The 13,084-nt window shown below is 41.3% G+C and overlaps 1 protein-coding gene across 1 annotated transcript in view; it reads left to right on the top strand.

Annotated features, from left to right (window-relative positions):
- The window catches only part of LOC133801406 (MLO-like protein 15), a 32,412-nt gene extending 21,652 nt beyond the window's left edge, over positions 1–10,760 (top strand). Inside the window, exons 2-3 of the mRNA XM_062239608.1 lie at positions 7,480–7,552; positions 10,253–10,760. Of these exons, the coding sequence (XP_062095592.1) occupies positions 7,480–7,552; positions 10,253–10,275 (96 nt within the window). The 3' untranslated portion in view covers positions 10,276–10,760. The remainder of the gene's footprint in view (positions 1–7,479; positions 7,553–10,252) is intronic.
- The last annotated feature ends 2,324 nt before the right edge of the window (positions 10,761–13,084 follow it).

The raw sequence follows: 13,084 nt of genomic DNA on the forward strand, positions 1-13,084 counted from the left end.
CAGGAGCTTAAGGCGAGCTCCGTCCAGTGCTTCAGTGACTCCCAGCTCGTGGTAAACCAGGTTCTGGGCGAGTATCACGCACGTGGACCCAAGATGGCCGCCTATCTGGCAAAGGTAAAAGTTGAGCTGTCCGCGTTTGAGCGAGGCTCGATCGAACAGATACCTCGGGAGCAGAATGCTAACGCAGATGCTCTTGCCAAGCTCGCCACCTTTGGGGAGACGGAGACCTTGGGGTTAGTACCAGTAGAATTCTTGGAGAAACCAAGTATAGAAGAAGTCGGGACAGAGGTCGAGATGATCGACGCCAGGCCGACCTGGATGACCCCCATCCTTGAGTATCTCGTCGAGGGAAAGCTGCCTGAAGGGCGTAATGGTGCACGGTTAGTACTCTATCAAGCTCCCAGGTATACGATAGTAGATGGGGTGTTATACCGGCGTGGGCACTCCCTCCCTCTCCTACGATGTGTTCTTCCAGATGAAGCAAAGGCCATTCTGCAAGAGGTGCACGAGGGTTTTTGCGGAGACCACACTAGGGGGCAAAGCTTGGCCTTAAAGATCCTGAGGCAAGGGTATTACTGGCCAACTCTGTCTAAAGACTCGATCTCATACGTGAAGAAGTGCGACAAGTGCCAGCGATTCGCTGCAGTTGCCCGAGCTCCTCCAGTTGAGCTAAAGATGATCTCGTCCCCATGGCCGTTTTCTGTTTGCGGGATAGACTTGGTTGACGCCCTCCCCACTGGAAAGGGCGGGGTCCGTTACGCCGTGGTAGCCATCGACTACTTTACGAAGTGGGCTAAGGCAGAGCCTTTGGCAACGATAACGTCCAAAAAAGTGCTTGACTTCGTGGTTAAAAGCATTATCTGTCAATTCGGCCTGCCAAAGAAGATCGTCTCCAATAATGGGACTCGGTTCGACAGCGACCTGTTCACCGAGTTTTGTGAAAGGTACGGAATTGTGAAAAGTTTCTCCTCCGTGGCCTATCCTCAGGCGAATGGCTAGGTCGAAGCTGTCAACAAGACTCTAAAGGCAAGCCTCAAGAAGAGATTAGATGAAGCAAAGGGGGTCTGGTCAGAACAGCTCCCCCAGGTCCTATGGGCATACCAGACCTCGCATCGGACTCCTACGGGTCATACTCCTTTTTCCCTAACCTTTGGGAGTGAGGCAGTCCTCCCCGTAGAGGTTAAAGTGCTTTCTCATAGGGTCCAATCTTACGACTAGGACCGCAACCACGAGCTACTGTGCAATTCCCTTGACCTAGTTGATGAAAGGCGAGAAGATTCGCAACTCCAGCTTGCCCATTATCAGCAGAAAATCACTCGCTACTTCAACTCTAAAGTCAAAAAGCGCGGCTTTAGCGTTGGCGACTTGGTCCTAAGGAGAGTTTTCCTAGCCGGGAAAGATCCCAAAGATGGAGTCTTGGGACCAAACTGGGAAGGACCGTACCAGGTCATCGAAATCATTAAGGAGGGAACTTATAAGTTAGCTCGGCTTAATGGAGGGGCGGTCCCGCGGACTTGGAATGCCATCCACTTAAAGAAATATTATCAATGATTCACTTGTAAGGCCTGGAAGGCCATCTTTTATGTAGTAATGAGAATCAGCTTTTGTACATGTTTGCAAGTGTAATCTAAAGTAACCACGAAAGACCCTTTCCCAGTTACTTGAGGGGCATATGGTACCTGGATATAACCAGGTCTCCTTAATGACTTAGAAGTTGATTCATATCGATTGACCGTTGTTTTTCTTAAAAAAACGCGAGATATTGATAAGGATTAACGCTAACTAAGTCCAATCCTGGTCATAACCGGGTCATAAAACTTAGAAGTTGATTTAAATCTATTGATCGTTGTTCTTCCTAAAGAGCTCGAGATATGGATAAAATTTAACGCGAACTAAGTTTTCAAAATAAGTTCCTGGTCATAACCGGGTCATAAAACTTAGAAGTTGATTTAAATCTATTGATCGTTGTTCTTCCTAAAGAGCTCAAGATATGGATAAAAGTTAACGCAAACTAAGTTTTCAAATTAAGTTCCTGGTCATAACCGGGTCATAAAACTTAGAAGTTGATTTAAATCTATTGATCGTTGTTCTTCCTAAAGAGCTCGAGATATGGATAAAAGTTAACGCGAACTAAGTTTTCAAAATAAGTTCCTGGTCATAACCGGGTCATAAAACTTAGAAGTTGATTTAAATCCATTGATCGTTGTTCTTCCTAAAGAGCTTGAGATATGGATAAAAGTTAACGCGAACTAAGTTTTCAAATTAAGTTCCTGGTCATAACTGGGTCATAAAACTTAGAAGTTGATTTAAATCTATTGGTCGTTGTTCTTCCTAAAGAGCTCGAGATATGGATAAAAGTTAACGCGAACTAAGTTTTCAAATTAAGTTCCTGGTCATAACCGGGTCATAAAACTTAGAAGTTGATTTAAATCCATTGATCATTGTTCTTCCTAAAGAGCTCGAGATATGGATAAAAGATTAACGCGAACTAAGTTTTTCAAAAAATTGTAACCAAAATGCGTAAGGGCAAGAAAGAGGATCAATTAAAAACGTTGAATCAAATTGTCTCGAGGTGGAAGCACCTCATGCAAAGGTTACACAAAAAATATTAAAAAATAGTGAAGGGCACAGGAGAAGAAGCGCCCTAAGCTCCGCTAGGTGGCCCCTTGGAGGTCGCCGTCTCGCCTTGCTCAGGTGCGCCAGAGCCTTCCCCGGCCTCGGAGGGCGCTTCTTTATCAAGGCGAGCTTAGAACTTCACCAGCAAGCGCTCCCAAAGGCTCGCTGACAGGAAGGAGAAGTCAGCGTCTGGATTGTAGGCCCAACAATGGTAGAACAGGTCTTCCAGGGACTTTTCTGAAGTTGTCTACTCGGCCTCTAGGGCGGCCTGGGCGGCCTGAGCCTCAGCCTTCGCGGCATCTAGGTCTGTCCGCAAGGTAGCGAGGGAGGTCTCGAGCTCTTGGACTTTCGAGCGGGTTTTTTCCAACTCGACCTGCGAGGCCGCCAAGGCATCCTTAGCCGCCTGCAGGGTAGTCTGGTGCTCGCTCCTCAAGTCCTCGAGCTGAGTTTTGGTCCTGGCGATGTTCCGGTGAAGGGCAACAGCGCTCTGCAAAGGTGAAAAGACAATTGCCTTAGAAAAAAGAGAGAAAAAATAGGGCAAAGTGTAATAATAAAAACCACAAAAAGGTTAGTTAGCTTACCGTCATGGCCATGCCCAGTGAAGACTCGAGCACGCCCATTAGGCTCATTGTCTCGATGGCCCGGAGCTCCTTCTCGGTGAACTTGTATATATGGCTGACGGCGTAGTTCGCCGACTCATACACCGTTCCCCGGAAGGCCTCGAGGATCTTCCCCAGGTCCTGGGGATTGGCTGGGATGCGTACCTTGGAGGGTACAATCGTCGAAGTCCCGAGCTCCGTTCCTACATCCCGGGCGGCGGCCGGAGCTCACGGAGGGGGTGGAGGCATGTTGCTTCCCCCTGCAGTAGGAGGGACCGCTCCCACGACCTGGGCAGCTGGGGCTTACTCCTTCTCCTTTGTAGGAGACTTGGCGAGGGTCCCGGTGGCGTTCTTGGACGTCCGAAGCCTCTTCATTTTTGGCCCAGCGGCCCCTGCTGGGGGGTTCCCCCCAAAGAACGCACCTTGCAGGCTCTCCTCGGGCTGAGACATCTCTTCTGTCAAAACGAGAACATGGTTAGTACAAGAGTTGGCAATCATACAGAAAAAAAAAACAAAGGGGTAATGAGAAAAATTCAAGTATATGTATACTAAAGGGAATCCTACCCCCCGAGCTAGAAGAAGAATCTAAGTTGATTACTTCCCGAGCTGGCGCAAGTTCTGGGTCCGAGGCTGACTCAGGGCTAGATTCCTCTACATATTGCCTAAGCCCCGGAGCTACAGCACCCCTCCGGAGTGATGTCCATGACCGAAGGTTGGTCCCATACTCCTCGAATAGGATCGACCTAAAGGCTAGGGTGTTATCTACTACTACGGTACCCCTAGGCCGCCTATCTTGGTAGTCCAGCACGAGCCGGTCGACACAGTGGAGCAGGGTTGTGTTCAGGTCTGGATCACTTCGGTGACGATGGACGAGCTGCCTAGGATTGAACCTAGCCAGCCGAGGGTCTGCTGTGGCCCTATCTAGACTCCTAAACATGTAAGGGTTACCTTGGCCAGAAGGACCCGCGGCTGCTCCGGATTGGATCCTCTCCTCGCCCGTCCTCTAAGCGACCTCCAAAGCCCGCTTCCTATTCCTCACAAGGGGAACTTCGTCGCCCTCATCCTCCTCATCTTCATCTCCTGCGACCTCCTCCACGATGTTGGGTCTGGTGTCACGAGCTGGGGGAAGCTCCCGGGGCCTCCTGAGGTTCAAGGTCTGATTTGGGAAAATCAGCTTGCAAGCTACCATCGTCTCGTCTGTTACGAGCACGCTGTAATCTTTCTCACTGGGGGGCAAGCTCGCCAGTGTCTCGTATTGGGCCCCGAGGGTCACAGATTTCTCCGTCCTCGGGAAGATGGCTGCAGGATTGGTCTAAGTCAGAAAGGGATACGGGAGGAGCTAAAACAACACTTAACTTACGAGCTAAGGATAAAAAACACTTACGAGGACGATTGAAGTAGTGGAGCTCGCAGTTCCTGAACCCCGTCGACATGAAGAATTGATCCTTGAAGTCGTTGGGCAGCTCGATGACCGCAGCCGTATTGGGAAATCGGGTTAAGTAGTAAAACCCGTCGCCTCGTCCCCGCTGATTCGGGCTGGCCTTGAGGCAGAAGAAGTACAAAATGTCCGCTGGAGTGGGGACCTCCCACTCGTGCTTCAAAAATAGATATCTCAACCCCGCCAACAACTGATAAGAGTTGGGGGGCAGCTGGAATGGGGCCAACTTCACATAATTTAGGAAGTCAGCAAAATACAGGTCCAGCGGGAGGAATGCCCCCGCCTTGAAATGCTCGCCGCTCCAGGCCGCGAATGCCTCGTCAAGCGGCGTGTAACTCTGCTCGCCTTCTGCGGGAGGTCGGGCAATCACTGACGTCCTCCCCAGCGCGATGTTGTGGGAGAGGAACATCTTATTGATCTTCGTCTGGTCGGTGATCTTTGAGACGATCTTCTCCGCCTCGAAGAACGCATCAGGAGCCACCTCGAGCTCCTGCTCCACTGCCGGCCCAAAGTTGGGGATCGGGGAGTCTGGCATCACCGCCTTTCCTTTGTCTTGCTGGGAGGCCGAGCTGCCGACGGCCTTCTTTGGAGCGTTCCTCTTCGGTGCCATCTGGTTGCCTAGCGAACAAAAGAAAATATTTCAGAAAAAGGCGACCCAAGCATGAGGAAAAATCAAATGTTATTTGCACGAGCTGAGGTAAGCCCAGCCCATGGAGAGTGGGACCACGCGGTTCAATGAACACGCACCTGTGCTCCCAACAGATCCCCGATTACTCAGAATTCGTGTGTCAGGAGGGTCAGGATAGAATTTGCCTTGGGGGGAAAGTTTCAGTAGGCAAAGATTGCAAAACCGCCTGTGAAGCGTGTCCCCTAAGCTACCCGGTTTTGCACCCAAAATTCCAAAACTCCTACCTAGAAATTTTCCCCAGAAAATGCATCCTGTAAACCATACTCCTAAACGATTTCCTACAGCAAAAAATACCCTAACCTAAAAGGCTTTCACCCTTCATACCCACAAAAACCAGTAAACCCTTGCATGTGGCTACAGTAAATATTTACCTAAGCTACAGTGAAAAATATTTTCAAAACACGCATGGTCAGGAGACTTACAGTGTTTGGTTGGGAGGTGAATGAAGGTGTCGCCTAGGTTGGAGCTTCGTGGGAGTTGCTGTCTCCAAAGATTCGAAGGAATCCTCACGCCTGAGCTTCTCGAACACTGAGAATGGCAGTCACAGAAAGGAGGGTTTCTTTTTCTTCTGAGATGAAGAGAGAAGAAGGAAAGAAGTTCTGAGAAATTTCAAATGAAAGGGTGGCCCATGCATAGGGTGGCCACCCCTTTTATATATAAGAAGGATCATGTGTAGAGGGCCGTTGGATGGCCCTGATGTGGGATCCAAGGCCCTCCACTCGAATACGAAACGACGGCTGGGCATAGGCTAGGCCATTAAATGCGGTTCTCGTAAGACGTATCGTCACCAACCACGATGTTCCACGTATCAGGCACCTGCGTAAGATGTGGAATGTGAAGAGTTCATGGGGAAGCCTAAAAGCCCCTACTGTGGCCTTATACGACGTGGTATACCACGAGCAGGGGCTTGGGGGGCAGATGTACGCCCTGATTTTCCCACGGGCTGATTAGCGAGCTGAGCTGCGGCCTAATCATGGTTACCTCGTGGATATCCCCAAAACCGGAGCTACCGTCATAAGATCATACCTCCTTAGCTCGAGGTAACCCAAGGGTTCGCCAAGATTGCCCAAGACTTGAGTCCGGACTCTGAGGGCCGAAGGTCGAGTTAGGTATCAAGCTCGTGGTACGAGCTTGATATGGAGGCTATGACTCTTTGTAAAGTCAACACACGCAAGGTAAACGTGTATATATCAGACATCACGTGTCTGATATGCCCCTGAATTCTCGGACACGCAGCAGGAACGTGCGTATTCAGACACCCACGACTAGGTTGGGCCGTGCGGCCCATTATCTCCTTACCTATTGATTTGACCGTACTTATGTGTGAGGTTTAGGAATTAATCATGAATGTCACAGAGTTGATACGATAGGTAAGAAAGTCACGGGATGACCTTCTTACCAACTCCCAGGTGTCTTCTCCTATAAATATGGAGACCCTGGGAGTTGATAAGGGTTGGATTATCTCTTGTAAGAAATACGCTGTAATCAAATATCCAGTATACAGAAATAATACTGACTAGTGGAGTAGAAGGATTTTAACCTTCGAACTACTTAAAAAACGTGTCTTGAGTCACCATTTCACTTCTCCAAGATCATATATCTGTTACGGTTCAACATTAGCACTAACCTCTTTCTCTTCTTTTCTTAATTTCCTGTTGGCGAAGAACCGCGTCAACAATAGCATTATACATTATACATATGTGCCCATAAAATAGGTTTTTAATCCAACACTATATGCCTAATTGAATGTATATCAAAGTCATATATATATGTGTGTTGTACTCTCCACTATGTTTTTCTTCTTTTTTTTTTACATTTCCCACTATGTTTTTTTTCTTTTTCTTTACAGTTCGATTATACGTTGAAATACGTCATAACAATCCTACTTATCCTAGCCACTCTGAAATTGTTAGATCCTTACTATGTAATTGTAAATAGGATTAATCAGCATGTCTCTTTCATATAACATACGTATATTTTTTTTTAATTAATATGATTCTATTAACTACTTTGGTTAGGGGAAAAAATAAACTATTATTTACTATGTCAATTATAGAACATATTTAAGAATAGGTAGAAGATATTAATAAACAAATTAAAAGAAACTACTGTGGTGGTCTTGATTTGTTTTAATGCAGCTGTTTGGCTGGATGCAAAATAAGCTTAATGGAAAACAAACAACCAAGAATACAAATACAGTTCCAGCAACTAGTAAGTACTCCAGCTTTTCCCACTATCTTTGTGTCTAAAATGAACATGTTTTTCACTTGTTTATTTGGATCTGAATTTTATAAATGTATATGTGTGTGGGTATAGATTATTAAGTTGATCAATTCTTGCATATACTCTAATTCTGTTACGATGCATATATATATGTTAAAGCATGCATATTGAAGGTGGTGGAAATATGGTCAGAAGTACTGACCAATCACAATATCACCTTTAGAAAAGGGTCTCCATATATAAAAAAAAAAAAAAAGAATACATGAATATATTTATCAAACGTGTCTAAAATATGGATTGGACCAAGTTTAGATCTGATTATTGATAAGTCAACAGCTTGAGTTTAGTTATCAAAGGGGTCAAGTATTTTGGATCTGATGATTAGAAAGGCTGGAAAATCAAATTAAAAAAAAAAGATAATATTATATTTATATAAACCTCCATTATTATCAGATCCTCAGGGGGAGAGAGAGTCATGAATTTTTAATAATTGAGTACTGACATGAGTGAGTACATATTTCAATAATCATAACAAAGAACTTGATGAAATAATGCATAAATACATGAAAACTAGAAATACGAAATACGAAAATTCACAATAACTAATAGAAAAATTGAATACAATCATTTTTTATAATTATATGTATATTTAAAATGCATAGGAAGAGAGAGGTATATTCAGAGGAATATTCTAATTGTTTTTTTTATTGTGTATTGCGGTGATAACGGAAGGTTGAAAACTTACATGTCTTAATTTGGATTCTAATTGTTTAAACATATTCAGAGGTATATTCTTTTATTCTTTTTAATATTATACAAGTGTATGTTAAAGGAGTTTGAATATCTTAAATATTCATCCATAGTGAAGTAGGTTCTGAGATTATAATTGTGTGTTACGGTGATAACGGAATGTTGAGAACTTGCATGTCTTAGTGAAATAGGTTCTGTGATATATATAATTGCGTGATGGGAGAGATATAAGGAAGAATTTTTTTTTTTGTTTGAATTGACTGAATTATTTGAATTAATATTGACAGATGGTTAAGTTACAAACATAGGGGAAATGATGTCCGTTTTAAATCCTAAAAAAAAGTATGAATGATTTAGATTATGAAAGATTAACGTTTCACTTTCATTTATATTCAAATAGAGCTCAAGTAGTCATATATTTTGACTACTTCAAGCTTTCAAACATCTGCAATGAATCTTCAAACTGATTTGCTTTCTTCTCCGCAACTTCACGCTTCCTAGTCAATTCCTCATTCTTAGTTTGCTCAGCAGAATAAACCTGAATGGCCTCCTCAGATTTCTCTGAATCTCTTTATTGGAAGAAAATAAGTTTCTTATATTTTGAATTTCAAGTTTTTTAATGAGATAAATGAAAAAATTGAAAATTAGATGATGTAAAATGAAGAGGGAAAAATAGAAAGCAATTATTACCCTCAACCGCTTCGTCAATTGTAAACGCCAAGTAAGCTCCTCCACACGCTTTTCCAATTTGTCCTTGGCTTCTTTAAGAGCCCCTGTTTATCTGGCAGCCTAAATAAATTTGACAAAACATTATCACTTAGTATCCCCCACTCAACATGAAACCAGATTACATTGAGTTGAAAGAATATAAAAATCTATATATATATATATATATATAACATGCCATTTTGAGCTTTCTGAGTTCTTTTCTTGCAACTCTGCATCTCCAGCCACACTGAGTGACAACCGCAGCCACACTGTTTGGCTTCACACATCTGATGTAGTGAGGCTCTGTTGCACTCAAGATTTCCATCAAAGACTGAAGTTGTAACTGTGAATTAATAAAAGTTTATTACTCTTTATGCTTTATGATCAGAATAGAAACACATTCCGACATTCATAACACAAAATTGGAGACATTTGCAATAAGAGAGCTGAAAAATCACAGAATTGGTGACCAGAAAAATACAATAATTCATATAGAAATCAATTACATAACTAATTCATGGGATAAACATAAGTAAATTCTAATTAAAATTTCTTAATAGCGACAGTTAAAAATTGTCTGGAAATCCCGTTTTTGTAGTAGTGTTTATAACTATATTATCTTTTCTTTTTTTGCTAAGTACTATGGACTTAGAATCCGATGCATATTACCTACATAGTGCATGTCTTTGTATATGTGTATATATGTATATTAATTTCTCGTTGTTTATTGGATTCTCTTTTTAGTCAGATACTATTTATATTTAGGCACACAGGCAAAAGTTGTTTCTAGTAATAGGTTTTATTTTGGTGAAGGTATCAAGTTTGCCACTGCTGATTAAGTTTTGTTAGATTTTACATGACATTAATTTTTTTTTGGAAGTTTACTTTTAATTATTGAAGAGCTGTATGGTTGATGTTTATAATTGCACCACAGAAACTACTTTCGGCTATTCTCTTGATTTTTGCTATGGCTTGACTAAGTTGAAGTATCTTCTCACATACAAAGTAAAGTACTTGAATTAGCTACTTAGTTGATATAAATTTATGTGGGATTTAATTATTTATTATATAGTTTTACCTTATTCTGAGTTATGTGGGGCATAGACTTACACTTAGCTGTTTCAGATAGAAAAGTGTTATGGTTTATGTGTGGTTTGTTTGGTATATTTCTACTACATTCATTTCATGCTGATATATTATTGTATAATTTTCATTCTACATTTCCACCAGTGAGGCATGACTCATGCATGTGAAGGAGTTGTTCAGCTTCTCTTCTCAGTGGTGAGTGGTGATGAACTCTGTTGATTCTCTTTCAACTCAAGAAAGAAAGGAAACAAAATATATAAGCTTGTCTTGTTTGTTGTATTCAAACTCTGATTTGTGACTTCACAGTGTCTGTCTTTGTTAAAATTTAGAGTGAAAACAATTGTCTCTACATGTTTCACTATATTGGCCATAACTTCATGGGGCCTTATCTAAGCTTGTGATGTACTAATTATCGTATACCAATTTAATCATGATTATTGTTTAAAATCCCAAGAACAGATATATCATATTGATTATGCCTTGGAAGTTCTGAAGGGTTTTGGAATTTATTTTAGTTTTGGTTTGACTTTAATGGTGTTTATTTTGTATTGTAGGCTAAAACTCTACTTGGATATTTAAGAGAACCAAGACAATTATATAAGAGAACCAAGGCAACAAGAAATTTTTCTTCAAGTTGTTGGGTATTATTTTCTTTCTTGTTTGTAAGAATTATGTACAGTGAGATTTTTATTTATGTATATAGTTTTGTTGTGTTCTACCATTGTATGTAATATATAGATTAATTTCAATTGTAATAGTTTTTTTTTTAAAAGAAGTCACTTAAATTGTTAATATAATTAGCTTCTTGTAAAAAAAAATTTATTATAATCTATAGGTTTTTAGATTTGTATACAAATGTTTCATTTAAATAATAATTTTTAATTTAAAATAAATATGAATTAATTTTTTTAAAATTTAAAGTATAACTTTTAAGGGCACGCATTGCGCGTCCTAAAAAAAATTCGTCGGCATTGCCAGCAATGGTGACACCTATTAACTGTCTGCGTTGCCAGCAATGGCGACACCTATTAACTGTCGGCATAGCCAGCAACAACGACACTTAATAATTGTCGGCGTAGCCAGTAATGGCGACACCTAATAACTGTCGGCGTATCTAGCAATGGCGACACCTAATAACTGTCGGCGTAGCCAGCAACAATGACACTTAATAACTGTCGGCGTAGCCAGCAACAACGACACCTAATAATTGTCGGCGTAGCTACCCCTACGCCGGCATAGGCAAATACGACAGTTAGTCGACTGTCATCGTTGCTCAATAACGACAGTTAAAAACTGTTGGGAAATCTCATTTTTGTAGTAGTGAAGAGACTTAGCATCTGAGAAAAATCCTTCAGAATCCTCCACCTCAAGAGAAAGATTGATTGTGGTTGATAACACCCCTAGAGTCCAAATGGATGTTAAACCACTACAACCAATTGTTGAAGATCCACAAGTCAATGATGAAGTTCAAATGGATCAAGTTGTTCAGGAGTTGCCTATAATTGTTGAATAACAAGCAGAACCATCCGCTCCCCAAGAGCTTGGTGGTGTAGCCTTAAGAAGATCCACTAGGACCACATGTTAGAATATTATTTATTTGGTATATAAAATCAACTAATTGATTTAATATATTAAAGTCAATATTTAATTTATTGACAAAATATTCTAATTAATGGTCAACATTGTTTGTTACCTGATTTTGTTGTTACCCGATTTTTCATATCCCAACTGATTGAGGAAATATCTCAATCTGTGGCAGAGACTCTGATGGTAGGTCTCACTCTATAAATATAGAGTACCGGTCCCCAAGCTCGCTGCTCATTCTGACTTTCAGTAACTCCATCTAAAAGAGTTAGTGAGAGCTTGGAAGCCCGTATACTCGTTCTAATTATTTCCTTTTCTTTTGTAGATCTAAAGCTAAATCGAGGTTATCAATAGCAATGGCTGGAGGTATACAATATTCGATTTTTTTGTATATGTTCATTCTATATATTAATTCCGCCTACATGTATATAGGATTGTTCATATGCCTACTTTCATATTAATCTAACACCACAAAATCCAGAAACGTTTTCACAAGCTATGAATAACAAAGAATCGGAATTGTGGTACAATGTCATGAATGAAGAAATTAATTCTATGAAGAGCAACGGAGTCTGGGATCTTGTTGAGTTGCCTAATAGGGTGAGGGTTATTCAGTGTAAATGGGTCTTCAGAACAAAGAAAGACTCATTAGGCAACATTGAGAGACACAAAGCGAGACTCGTTGCTAAGGGATTCACTCAAAAAAAAGGAATTGACTATACAGAGACCTTTTCTCCAGTATCTAAGAATGATTCCCTCGGATTTATCCTGACATTAGTCGCTCATTTCGATTTAGAGCTGCAGCAGATGGATGTGAAAACTACATTCCTGAATGGTAACCTAGAGGATGAGATATACATGAAACAACCAGAAGGGTTCTCCTCCAGTGATGGTGATCATTTGGTGTGAAAGCTTAAAAAGTCCATTTATGGTTTAAAACAAGCGTCCTGCCAATGGTATTTAAAATTCCATGATGACATCGCTTCCTTTGGATTTGAAGAGACTGTCATGGATCAATGTATATACCAGAAGGTCAGTGGGAGTAAGATTTGTTTTCTTGTTTTATATGTAGACGATATTCTTCATGCAACCAATGATAAGGGCATGCTACATGAGGTGAAGAAATTTCTCTCAAAGAACTTTGAGATGAAGGATATGGGTGATGCGTCTTATTTCATTGACATTAAGATCCATTGAGATAGATACAAGGGTATCTTAGGTCTATCTCAAGAAGCCACATTAACAAAGTTTTAGAGAGATTTCGGATGAAAGATTATTCATCAAGTGTTGCTCTTATTGTTAAGGGTGATAAATTAAATTTGAGCCAATGTCTAAAGAATGATTTTGAAAATGAAGAACATCCCATATGCTTCTGCTATTGGAAGCTTGAAG

Source organism: Humulus lupulus, chromosome 9 (assembly GCF_963169125.1).
Source record: "Humulus lupulus chromosome 9, drHumLupu1.1, whole genome shotgun sequence".
NCBI classification, from domain to species: domain Eukaryota; kingdom Viridiplantae; phylum Streptophyta; class Magnoliopsida; order Rosales; family Cannabaceae; genus Humulus; species Humulus lupulus.